We start from the raw sequence: 12,506 nt of genomic DNA, 5'->3' as shown, positions 1-12,506 counted from the left end.
ACATCTTATTAAACATTTATGACAGCTCCTTAAAGATGACCTCTGATTTGCTTCTTTGATTGGCCGAGTGATTGACAAAACCTTTGTTTGATTACCAGGGTGATTGACATTTAACTGAGGAAGCCTTGCAAGTCCTAGAATTTCACCCTTCTTTGCAATTATGCTGTATATAGATGTAATAAAGAAAACAGTTTTGCTAACTCTAGAAGAGATTTATTGTCAGTGCTGACATACACGTATGGATTTTATGGATGAATTTATTATGACAAATGATTTGTCAGTTATTGAGCTTAACAGACATATATCTATTTACAGAGAAAAATATCAATTACTACAAACCTATCTTACATGATCTTGCAAAGAAGATCAGAGTTTCAAATTCTCAGGCCCTGAGGCTAACACTGTATGTGTTAATTTATTTGATTAAATCTAATGTTTACTGACCATTGATGAGTGTAACAGGGGCTGTGGGAACGTAACTCCCTAATTATCTTATACTCAAGTATTTACCATCTATATTTTTGCAAACCACATCAGTTTTCTGGAATGTTAACCCCACAGTTGGCAAGGTTAAGTCTTACAGAATTTATATGTTGATTGAATGTTATGGCATCATTTTTATTAATTCGTTACTCATTACTTCCAGTTGGATACAGGTGCTAAGTTGATTTAACCTATTAAACCTTTGATTGATAAATGTGAATGTTCAGTGGTTTACTGGCTGCAATGACAGTGTTGTATTTCCCAAAAACTTTAAACTACAATTGTCAAAATTACAAAGCAACTTGATTAGCAACATTGAATAATTAATTAAAATTAAGAACAGAGAAAGAGCCCAATCTTGATGATTTCAATTCTCGTATATCTCCATATTCAGAATAGTGCCTAAAGGGATAGAGGAAAATTATTTTTCGAGTTGTGTTGAAACCTACACAGAACAGCAACTTGAAACCTAACCTCTGAACTTCATCAAGCTGCTCTTGAGTTTATAACCCAGATGCAAGGAAACGCAAATACAATTGTGTGTCTGCATTGTTTAGTGCCTATGTACTAGATATTGAGCATGGCAATGGAGATATGTTTAATTTTTGGGCACCAATGGCTCCTCATTGTTGTGAATGAGAAAAGAGCACACTGAAGAACTACTAATTGTCCTCTGCCTCTTCTTTCTGTTAACGCTGTTATTAGTTCACTTTGTCTCTGCACTATCTGCCACTGTTGTAAATGAAAAAAAAGAAATATTACACCTCAAAAAGACACCCATTGTTTTAAGCTCTCTAAGCTTTACCTTTCTCTACCACCCAGAGAATGGATTGAGTCAGAGTACTGTTGTTTGCTGTCTAGAGTGTTTGCAGCCTGCAATTTCTAACCAGATGTTACAGCCAATCGCATTCTGTCAATGATAGCCAAGAATAATGAATGTGATTGTTATTGTAGTGACGGTTTTACTGAATAAGAAACACCGGGCTGCCACACCAGAATTTCAGCTGTGATGGGATTGCTTAACGGTCACTGTTTGCAGACCAGATGACCACACATAGGCCCAGTGCTGACCAGTGTTCTTTAATGCTATAGAGTGAGGTGGTGTGAGTAACTGCTCACCATTATTGTGCTCAGCAGGAGTTTGTATTCTGTTCTGTACAGAACATCATCTTTAATGATTGATGGCAACCTGGCCTCATGGTCTTACATTGGACAAGTCCTGAGACTTTGTTTGCTGCTATTCCTTTGGGATCATCCAGACAGAGCATGAAAACGCACATCCTCATGTTGCTTGTATAACAAATGTTTTCTTACAAGATGAGAATATGACCTATTTTAGATGCTTCATTCACCAAACCTCAGTTCCATTGAACATTTGTGGGCAGACCTGTATAGCATGTTGCACTTATACAACTCAGAGACCAGCAAACAAGCATGTTTGTCCAGGACCTAGGAGAGGAATGGAACAGAGTCCCACAAGACAGTATGCCAAATCTGGTGCATAACATGTGCTGCAGATGTACAGCTTGTATTTCTTCCAGCAGTGGCCAACCATGCTGTTAGCCTGTGACTTTCACAGCAGACCTCCTGACGATCAACCCTGTTTATGACAGATGTTAATCAGTGCAATGAATGTCTGGACAATAAAATATCAGTGCACCTGCTCCAAAAATGAATTTTTCATTTTCCTTATAATAACTTTGTGAATTTCTAACCACTAATCAAATTCTTACAGATGATTCTAGCCAGGCTATTATTCCTGAATGCCTTACTCTTATTATACAGCAGTCTTTGTGCATTGTATAGGTTTAATGATCTTGTTTGATCTAAATAAGTTGGTTATTAGGATCTGAATGGCAAGAAGTCCCCTCTTACTCATTACTTATTGTGCTCTATTCTCTCATTAAAACAAGGGCTGTATAATGAGTCTGGAAACATTTCCTTTACTACTGTATTTGTAGGCATGTCTCAGGCACAGTCTGTAATCATCATCATAAATTACAACATGCATTCCATGAACTTTGTAAGAAATACAAGGTCCTTTGAAATGCTGAAATTTTAATTACCTGCCTCAATATACATTTTGTACTGTATCTGCAAACCTTTGAAAAATACAATAAAGTTTATGATGATGGAGGAATACTTGAACAATAAAATATTGTATGCCGTACAGTTACCTATTGTGATTTCCTTAACAGTTGCTTGCAGGTTGCAATGGTTATGTTTAATGGTTTTTTTTTTCATTTCATTTTTGCTAGCTGCAGTGAACATGAATCAGTAAAGCAGGCTTCCAGTGCTCTCTACAGATGCTGTTCTTTCTTGAATTACTTACAGTTTTGATTAAAAATGTCAGTCTCAATAGGCCAATGAACTTTTAAGGTTTTGAAATAATGAGGTATTTAAATTGTTGTGATCTTTAAAGAACATTTTGTGTAATATAATGGATATTTTTAGTTTTCAAAAGCACTTTTCACAAATGCCTGTGTACATTTCCTCACATTTCTTCCTAATATGGTGATTTATGTCTACTCTGTGTGTAGCTAATCTATTATTATCTGTAAAATAATAATCAGTAAGTGTCCTGTTCTTACTTTAAATTCATTACCTTTAACTACTGTATTTTACAACGCAATTCTTCAGTTGTATTTTTATTATTCTTAAATATATATTTTGCATTTAAGGTGTTTTTATTAAAAATGTTTAGTACTACATCCTTTGAAAATGTCCCTTTTTATTTGCACTCGGCTTAAGATTTTATAGAGTATAGACAAATGTATACATTAACTTGCTGCAGTTTCTTGATACTGAGATCCACATAAATACCAAATAAGATTTGGTTTAAATTCTGCTTTTGAATTATATTCAAAATTATATTTATTGAGAGGATTAACTTAATGCTAGATGTGTGCTATTGCAGAAGTGTTTTTTGTGAGAATATACATATTACACACAAGTATTTTAGACAATCTACACAAATACGTTTTATTTTAAGTTTGAACATAACAGGTAGATAAATGAGATCCATACATGTTGTAGGCATGGTAAGAGTGGACTGAATACTTTATTGTGCCGATCTTTAGGCTAATAGAGCTTTTGCATTATTTCCAAACCTAAAACTCCCGGTCGGACTGCCCATAACTTTAACAAAAACTGGTCAGCAGCTCATTCGGCAAAATAAAGTTGTAGTGCCTTGGTCAAAGATGTGCCAAACGTTTGATTACCGAGGAATGCATATCTTAAACAACACCATTGAGGGGGTTGTGAGCTTCAAAGTGATTAGCCTTAACAAAAAAATCTTTAACCAGAAAAGAATCTGAAATGTAGCACCTGGATGTCTTATTAACCACAAGCTATGATTGTCAGATCTTGCTGAGTATATTGAGTGTTGTTAGAATAATATTAGGAACACTCTTAATAATAATATATAATTATACAATAATATATAATATACAATTATACAATAATACAATCAAGAGGAAGCCATTCAGACCATTTAGCTTTCTTGGCATTAGAGCCATTGTCTAATTGTACAATTGCCAGTACTTTGGCTAGGCTCCTGTAGGATATGTTTTAAGGGAAAGTGTAAGCTGTAAGGAACCATTACTGTTCATGATGCAAAAGGAGACTTAGTTCCCTAAGAAGAGTAATTGACTCTATTTGCATAGGGGTTGGATAGCGCATAGTAATTCGAAGTGGGCCTGTAAGGATTATCATTGTATTTTAGAACAAATCTGAATTAAGTTGTTAAAAATGTGGATCATTTCCTAAATGCATATATCACTAATATATAAAATAAAATATCCATAATGCCTAGATATACTATGTGTGTGTGAATTGTACTGTACTGTAAATGTTGTTCTGTTATCATATATGTAAGTCAGCTAAAGGACATGTGGATGATGTTAAACTAAAAGCAATGGAAATAAATTAACTTTAACAACCGTCATGCTAATTAAAAAAAAGCAATATCTACAGTGTTCCGTACAGAACTTGGTTTGATGTTTTGAATTGAGTGATTGATCAGTGTATTAGCAGCATGGCTTGTGTATGGAAAGATACTGAAACAGCTGAAATAGATGGCTCTGACCTCTATTGTTGATAACGGTGTTCATTTTAATTATGTGGCAATTAAGCAGTCCACCTGAAACTGTTTAGCTGGGGATTTCTCCTTCCCAAAGTACAGATTATTGGTACATGTACAGTGAGTCCCACATTGATCATTCAAGCTTCTGCTTTTAACTTAAAAACATGTGGAAAGAATGGCTGGTTTGTTCGAAAAAAATATTTGTTTCTAGTCTCTTAAGTTGTAATTTTTTAGTTAGTTTCAAGGGATAATTTGGAAGAAAGTGTAGGATTTGAAAGTCACTATATTGCCCTAGTCATTTAAACACTATGTCTGTTTGCTTACTGTATTCTCTGTGCAAATTCATATTTCTCATTCCTACCTCCACTGAATTACTGTCCAAATTACTTCCTTCCCACTACCCTCCCAAATTGTAATTATGGTAATATTGTGTGATGTTCTGGTAATGAATATCCATCACTGTACCTTTTTTGCAGCTGCCATTCATAGTGTGGTCATTGGCATGTCTGGGATGCACACAGTAAATCTTTAAATAAAGTCTGTAGCCTGTGGTTCACTTGATAGACTTCCTATGATGATAGTAGTTCAGGTGGGTAGCTGCGTCAGCATGCGTAGGCTGCAAAGGAACAAGTAATAGGTTTATTCCATGCTGAAAAAGAAGAAAGAGAACACAACTTTTCGGCCGTGGAGCCTTCTTCACGTGTGAGGTTCTTCAGGTTCTTCCTATGATGATGATGATGTTATCCGGTCAGTCGGATCCGACTCTCGGCGATTCTATAGGCCATCTCTCGCCACACTTTCCGGTCTTGGACTTTCCCTTTCAGCTGTTCTATGCCTAAGCCAGTGTCCGTTTTGATGGCATCAAGCCACCGCGTTCTTTGGCGGCCTCGTCTTCTTGTTCCACTGACCATTCCAAGCATCATTGCTTTCTCCGATGAATCTGATCGCATCACATGACCAAAATAAGTGAGCCGGAGTCTGTTGATCTTTCCCTTAAGCAAAATTTCTGTATTGATGCGCTCCAGAACCTCCTATAGAAACTCTATTACCTGTTTTTTAAAATTTTCACCTTTTGCTGCCTTATAGCTTGGAACTAGAATGCATTTTTTCATTATTCTACACATGCTACCCCCCAAATTTCAAGTGAAAAATATTCTAGAAAAATGTAGAAAATTAAAAAAATCTGAAATAGCTTGGTGTTCAGCCCCATGTAATGCCAATCCTAAATTAGCTCATGTATAATCGATTGCCTTCAAATCACACACCAAGTTATTTGACTTCCAATTGTAGTGATTTCACATCATTTCAGGATAAGTTCAGCAGTGTCTACAGTTTCTGCCTGCTGGGTAGTTATTAATAAGAAGCTTTCAAGATAATTCTGGGAACCCTTCTGGAAAGGCACTGATTAGGTAATGGATATAAAAAAAATTAAAAGGCCTTGAATATCCCCTGGAGCGTGGTCAAGATGATTATTAAGAAGTGGAAGGTGTATGACGTCACCAAGACCCTGCCAAGATCTGTCTGTCCCTCCAAAATAGATAACTGAGAAAGAAACAGACTGAGCTGTGAGGCTACCGAGAGGCCATTGGCAGCTTCAAAAGAGGTATAGGCTTTTATGGCCAAGATTGGTCAAAGTGTACACTCCACATATCTGATTTGTATGGCATGATTGTAATAAGGAAGCCATTACTGGAAATAAAAAGGCCAACAAAGCATTAAGTGATAATGCAAAAGTGATAAAAAAAAATATGTCTCGCAGACCTAAAATGAGACTTTTTGGCTTAAATGCAAAGCATTACTTTTGGCACAAAACAACTGCAACACATCACCCAAAGAACACCATACTTACTGCAACAGTATCATGTTCTGGGGATGTTTCACATCAGCGGTGACAGGAGCACTTGTCAGGATAGAAGGGACAATGAATGGAGTGAAGTACAGAAGTCCTTGAGGAATACCTGCTGCACCCTGCAAGAAAGCTGAAACTGGGAAGAAAGTTCAGCTTTCAGGGTGATAAAGACCTGAAGCAAACAGCCAAAGATACATTAGAGTGACTGGGGAACAAAATGGTACATGTCCTCAAGTGGTCCAATAAGAGCGCCGAGCTGAATCAAATTGAAAATTTATGGCTTGAAGATTGCTGTCCAACAATGTACACTAAGGAATGTGACAGGCCTGAACAGTTTTGTAAAGAAGAATGGTCAAACATTGCCAAATCGTGATGTGCAAAGTTGGTAGAACCTATTCCCAAAAGACTCAGAGCTGCGAAAGGTACAAATATGATATTTCTGTTTTGTGTTTTTAATTTTCAATCTCTTCCCAATAAAAAAGATTTTCCCCCTAAAAGTGTGCAGTATGGTTTGTAGATAAGAGGAATAATATCCTCATTTAAATGTGGAAATTCTGTGGCACAGACAAAATAAAAAAGTTTCAGGGGGCTTTAGAATTTCTTAGGGTACTGTATATGCACTATTGTACTAAGCAAAATAAAATAATGATAAATTGCACAGGACAGTGAAACGTGAATCTGTAGTTCAGTGTTTTATGTTCCTACTGGACATTCATCTTTCTTATTGAATATTTTAAACCTGACGTTTTCTGTTAAGAAAGTCAATGAAGTGATGTTACTACAAAATATGGTCTCCAGGTGCAGAAAAGGCCTTTGACAGTGTGAAATTGGCTTTTTTATTTGCAGTTTCAGATCACCTAAGGCTTGGCAGCACCTTTCTTAACTGGATTAAAATTTTATATACCTCCCATGCTGCATCTGTAATTACTAAAGGACTAATCGCAGAACCTTTCAAATCCCTTGGGGTATAACACAAGGCTGCCCATTATCCTCTTTACTCCTTCCCTTTATTTATTGGACCCCTCACAGCTACTATACATCAAGAGGATTGTATCAGGGGAATACAAATGGGTCAGACTAATCATAAAGTCTGTTTATATGCAGATAGTATTTGACTTTGTTCACAAAGAATCATTACTCAGTCCTTAAACATCTATGCCACTTTGACCAAGTTTCAAGCTGTAACATGAACTGGTCTGGATCTGAACTTCTGCCTTTAAATTTGGTGCCTTTATATTTTGTGGGGGGGCAAGTATGGTCTGGGTAAACAGACTTTCATACACAGCCACTAGGTTAAAAAAACAGCATTTTTCTTTATACAGTGCAAGAATACAACAAAACCATGAAGATAACAAAAGTCTGGCTTTCTCCAAGCTCTAACTTCACTGCATTTAATCTATCCATCCATCTTCTAACCACGTCTTCCAGTTCAGCATTGCAGGGGAGCAAAAACCTATCCCAGCAAGAGATGGGCACAAGGCAGGATACACCCTGGATGACACATCAGTTCATCACAGGGCAGACACACGGACACAAACACAGACAAGAACACACTCACACCTAGGGCCAATTTTCCTGCAAGCCATTAAACTACCAGCATGTTTTTGTACTGTGGAAGGAATCTAGACTCTACACTGATGGCTTCCAAGGTTTGGAAATTAACCCAGGGCCCCAGTGCTACAAGGCTGCAATGCTAAACACCCTGATGCCCACTTCATTAATATCCTTTCTGAATAAATAACCAAACAGCTAAAATGCTTACTGGAATCACATCCAAAAAAAACCTCTCTTTATACAAAGTCTCTTTCCAATACTCACACTTTAAAAAAACTAAAAAAACACTTTCAAATTCCACAGGTTGGTCACATCCTTGCTACCTTCTTTCTCTTCTGTAGCTCATATCAAAGGGATGAGTGGACAGGTCGATAGCCACCTGGAACCCTCTGCTTTCTGGTTTTAAATTACCCAACCAATTGTCTTCCACCAATTGGTCTGGTGCCTGAGGATGGCCTGTCACTCCCCATTCCTCAACCTGCTGCCTTACAATTTTTAAAGTTTGTCCAATGTACTGTATTAGATTATTTTACAAAAGGCATCAATTCCTTGAAATATGTTTTTTATGCACTCTAAATCAACTTTTTAAACTACAGTGCCTTACAAAAGTATTCACCTCCACTTTTCACATTTTATTGTGTTACAGCATGGAACCATGATGTATTTAACTGAGACTCTTTGCCAATCATCAACACAAAGTACTCTATAATGTCAAAGTGAAAAAAAATTCAGACATTTTACTAAATTAATTAAAAATAAAAAACAGAAAATAATTGAATGCACCCCCTTGCCTTGACACACCTAAATGACCTCTGAAGTAACCAACTCTCTTCTCCAAGTCACAGAATTACCTGACTGCACCTGTGTGCAGCTGAGGTGTTTCATATGATTTCAGAATAAATACACCTGTGTCTGGGGCTTCCCCACTTAATGCATTTCCAAGGAAACACTACAGCATGAAGACCAAGAAACATTCCAAGCAGATCCGAGACACGGTTCTTGAAAAATACCATTCAGGGCAAGGGTATAAGAAAATGTCCAAGGCATAGAATATACCTCGAAGCACAGTGAAGTCCATCTTTAAAACGGTGAGAAAATATGGAACAACTTTGAATCTGCCTAGAACTGTCCGTCCTCCAAAACTGAGTGTCCGGGCAAGAACAGCTGTAGTAAGGGAGGCCACCAAGAGGCCTACGGCAACTCTAAAGGAGTTACAGTCCTCCATGACAGAGATGGGAGAAACTGTGCATGAGACAACAATAGCATGCACACTTCATAAATCTGGCTTATACAGAAGGGTGACAAGAAGAAAGCCTTTGTTGAAAAAGCTAATTTCACATCTCAGCTGGAGTTTGCCCATAGGCATGTGAGAGGAAGATTTTTTGGAGGAAGATTCTATGGTTATGCTCAACTGGATTGAGGTCTAGTGGAATGACTAACAAATTGCTGTTTACAAACGGTCCCCATCCAACTTGATGGAGCTTGAGCAATTTTGAAGAGTGGGTAAAAATTCCAGTGTCAAGATCTGCAATGCTGATAGAGACTTACCCAAAAAGACTCACAGCTGTAATTGCCAAGTATTAACTCTGTGGGGGGTGAATACTTATGCATTCATTTCTTTTCTGTTTTTTTTATCTTTAATTAATTAAGTAAAATGTCTGGATTTATTTTCACTTTGCCATTATAGAGTACTTTGTGTTGACGAATGGCAAAAATTCTCAGTTAAATACATCATGGTTCATCAAAATGTGAAATACATCAAAATGTGAAAAAGTCCAAGGGGGGTGAATACTTTTGCAAGGCACTGTAAATAAAAGAACACCGACCAAATTAAATATTCTTCTTTATACCTACAGTAATTAATACTTGACCTTATGTGTAAACTCTGCTGACATGGTTGAAGCAGTAGATGAAACAGTCTGTGTGGGTGCAGAAATAAAACTTTGTTATATATACAGAAACAAGCAGATAAAATGCCGACTGAGCCATCTTCAGTTTTGAACATAATTAATTAAAAGTTAATCAAACTGGGCTATTCTGACCTTTTCAAGCTGTCTGTGTCTCTGGCATCTGTGAGCAGAGCCTTTGTGTCCCAGACTTCTCATGTTGTGAAACGAGATGCTCAGCCAGGTTTCAAAGTGCAGACAGGAAAGTAATACATCTTCATCAAAATCGCCCAGCTGCCACTCCTTGGTCCTCCTGCAATTGCCTTTTTGTTTTAACAGATTTTCTTCTTAATCATCATGTATTCACAAAAAAGAGAAAGGGCACACAGACACAAGGTTTGCCTGAATCTTGCGGTAAATCCATGGAAGGAAATATTTGCTTATTGTATTTTGGAATGGCCTAACTGCTCCTATTGTTCTTGGAGTCCTACAAATAGCCCTCAGTGGAATATTGTTGCCTGTCTAGTGATATTTTACAAGATCTAAATTTTAGGATTTATCCCAGTAGTTTTAGTTCACCTTATGCAAAGTAAGCAAAAAAAGCACTCTAATATGATACTTTTGCAAAAAGAAAAAAATGTTTATGCAGCATGTTGTATGAAGCTACTTCTGTGGTTTGAAATGATAAGTGTAAGACGAAAATATTGATTTGGGCTTGTTCTTCACTGTTAAAGGTATTGATTAAATAATATTGTACTTATTATCTGGGATATTACACTGGCTGGGCTTTCAGTTTAGTTTTGAAAAATTGAACAGCTGATTTTCTCCATTTTAAAAATGAGAAAATCGAACACTTAGTGTTTTGAGAAATAGGGACCTGCTTTCTTATCATTTGATGTTTTCAGAAACTGTTTATTTCCAGTAGAGGTAATCAACACATTATTCTGCCACTCTGGCATTCATAAAGACCTTTGAGTTTGTGATTGCTATGTGAAATCTCGCCTTTTTCAAATAAATAATATAATATTCCACTTCCAATGTGTGTAATAATATTTTTTTCACTCTTCCAAAGATGTCCATACTAATATAGAAAAAAAATCACTTGAATGTCATTAAATTAACCCTGTAGTCACTTTATGTTTGAAATGTTAACATTTTAATATTAAATTCAAATTAAGTAACGAGAACATTTCAAATTTGTTATAGTCGCAAGCTGTATAATAGTTGTATATATTCTAGTCATATATGAAAGCACTAGTATAAATTACTGGCTTTCAAAGTAAAAGCAGTCAACTGCTTACCACACACTGAGTTCTCATGTGTTTGTCTGCTGTGTAATGTATCTGTAATACTCAAATCAGCTAGAGTGACAGCCTCAAAGACAGAGATAATGCATAATTGATGGTCTGATTAATTAGAGTCAAGGGAGGAAACAAAATAACAACCCCTTTGAATTTAATATACAGCAGGAGCACAGATTGTCAAATAGACAAATAAACTGCGTGATCCTCCACTAATGGATCTGCAAAGATTGTGCTGAGCTTTTCCCCTCTTTTAAACTTTTTTGAATTGTAAGTCTACTCTTTCAGAAAGCACCTGAAGCTAAAGATAATTCATTGAACATTGCACTACAGTGGATGGGTATACTGTAGATTAAGTCAGAACTTTGATCCAACCATGCATTAAAGCATAAAACTGGTACTTTATTTTATTTCCATTGGAGAGAATCAAGAAACTCTGGCAATTAAAAAGCAAAAGTAGCAATTTGATTCCAGTTTTTTTTTTAGTCTGTACCTAGCCATAATGCAGTTTATAGTAGAAGTACATTCTGAATGTTATATAAATTGGTAGTGCTTATATGGGCTCCTCTGTTTTTACGTTTCTGCTTTATTTTTGAGGTCCAGAAGTTGATTTTGGATTTAATTGAAAATAAAGCAAAACCATCAGGGCAGAGCTGCTCACAGCTGAATTTATGTAAATGCCATCTGTGATGATCAGTGTGAGAAATAGAAATGTGGTAAATAAAATAAATAGCAAACTAATGTAGCACTTGAAATTAAATACATTTTGGAAGAAAATTAATCATATAAAGGGATTTTTTCTGTTCTCAGGAGTATCTGCACTAATTGTATTTGAACTATGCACATGTAACAATGATTTCTTTTCTATTATTTTCCACAGAGCAATAACCTTGGACAATCAGCTGGTGGTTCTCTCAACAGCTGCAGCCGATGCAGGAAGGTACTATGTGCAGGCAGTTAATGAAAAGAATGGGGAAAACAAGACAAGTCCATCCATTTACCTGAGTATAGCAAGTAAGTAACTATAAACTTTAGCAAATGACACAAACAAGATGCTGATATTGACCATGGAACAGTGTCCAAAGTCTTAATTTGCTTGGAATTAAAGAAAAACCCAGTAATATTCTCATGTGAAAACGCATTAGTATTTTTGTGTTTTTTCCTTTTTTTAACTCTAGCATTGTTTTACTTGCTGTTGTAGTCACTAGCCCCTTTTTGTTTTCTTCTTGTTCTGGGTGTTTTTTCTAAGGCTTGATTTCCATTGAGAAAGTTTGGCTTCACAGAAAGGCAGAACCCTTGTGGTTGGTAGACACATAAAGCAGGGTTTTGAACATAAAGCAAATTTTATG

General features: G+C 36.4%; 1 protein-coding gene across 4 annotated transcripts in view; it reads left to right on the top strand.

Annotated features, from left to right (window-relative positions):
- sdk1a (sidekick cell adhesion molecule 1a) overlaps positions 1-12,506 on the top strand; it is a 493,742-nt gene that overhangs the window by 292,301 nt on the left and 188,935 nt on the right. For all 4 annotated transcript variants that reach the window (XM_088612342.1, XM_088612344.1, XM_088612341.1 and 1 more), the window contains exon 6: positions 12,038-12,171. In XM_088612342.1, the coding sequence (XP_088468468.1) occupies positions 12,038-12,171 (134 nt within the window). The remainder of the gene's footprint in view (positions 1-12,037; positions 12,172-12,506) is intronic.

Source organism: Lepisosteus platostomus, chromosome 19 (genome assembly GCF_059453375.1).
Source record: "Lepisosteus platostomus isolate fLepPlt1 chromosome 19, fLepPlt1.hap1, whole genome shotgun sequence".
Taxonomy (NCBI): domain Eukaryota; kingdom Metazoa; phylum Chordata; class Actinopteri; order Semionotiformes; family Lepisosteidae; genus Lepisosteus; species Lepisosteus platostomus.
The sequence above is the reverse complement of the archived record's forward strand: the minus strand, read 5'-3'. Positions and strand labels throughout refer to the sequence as shown.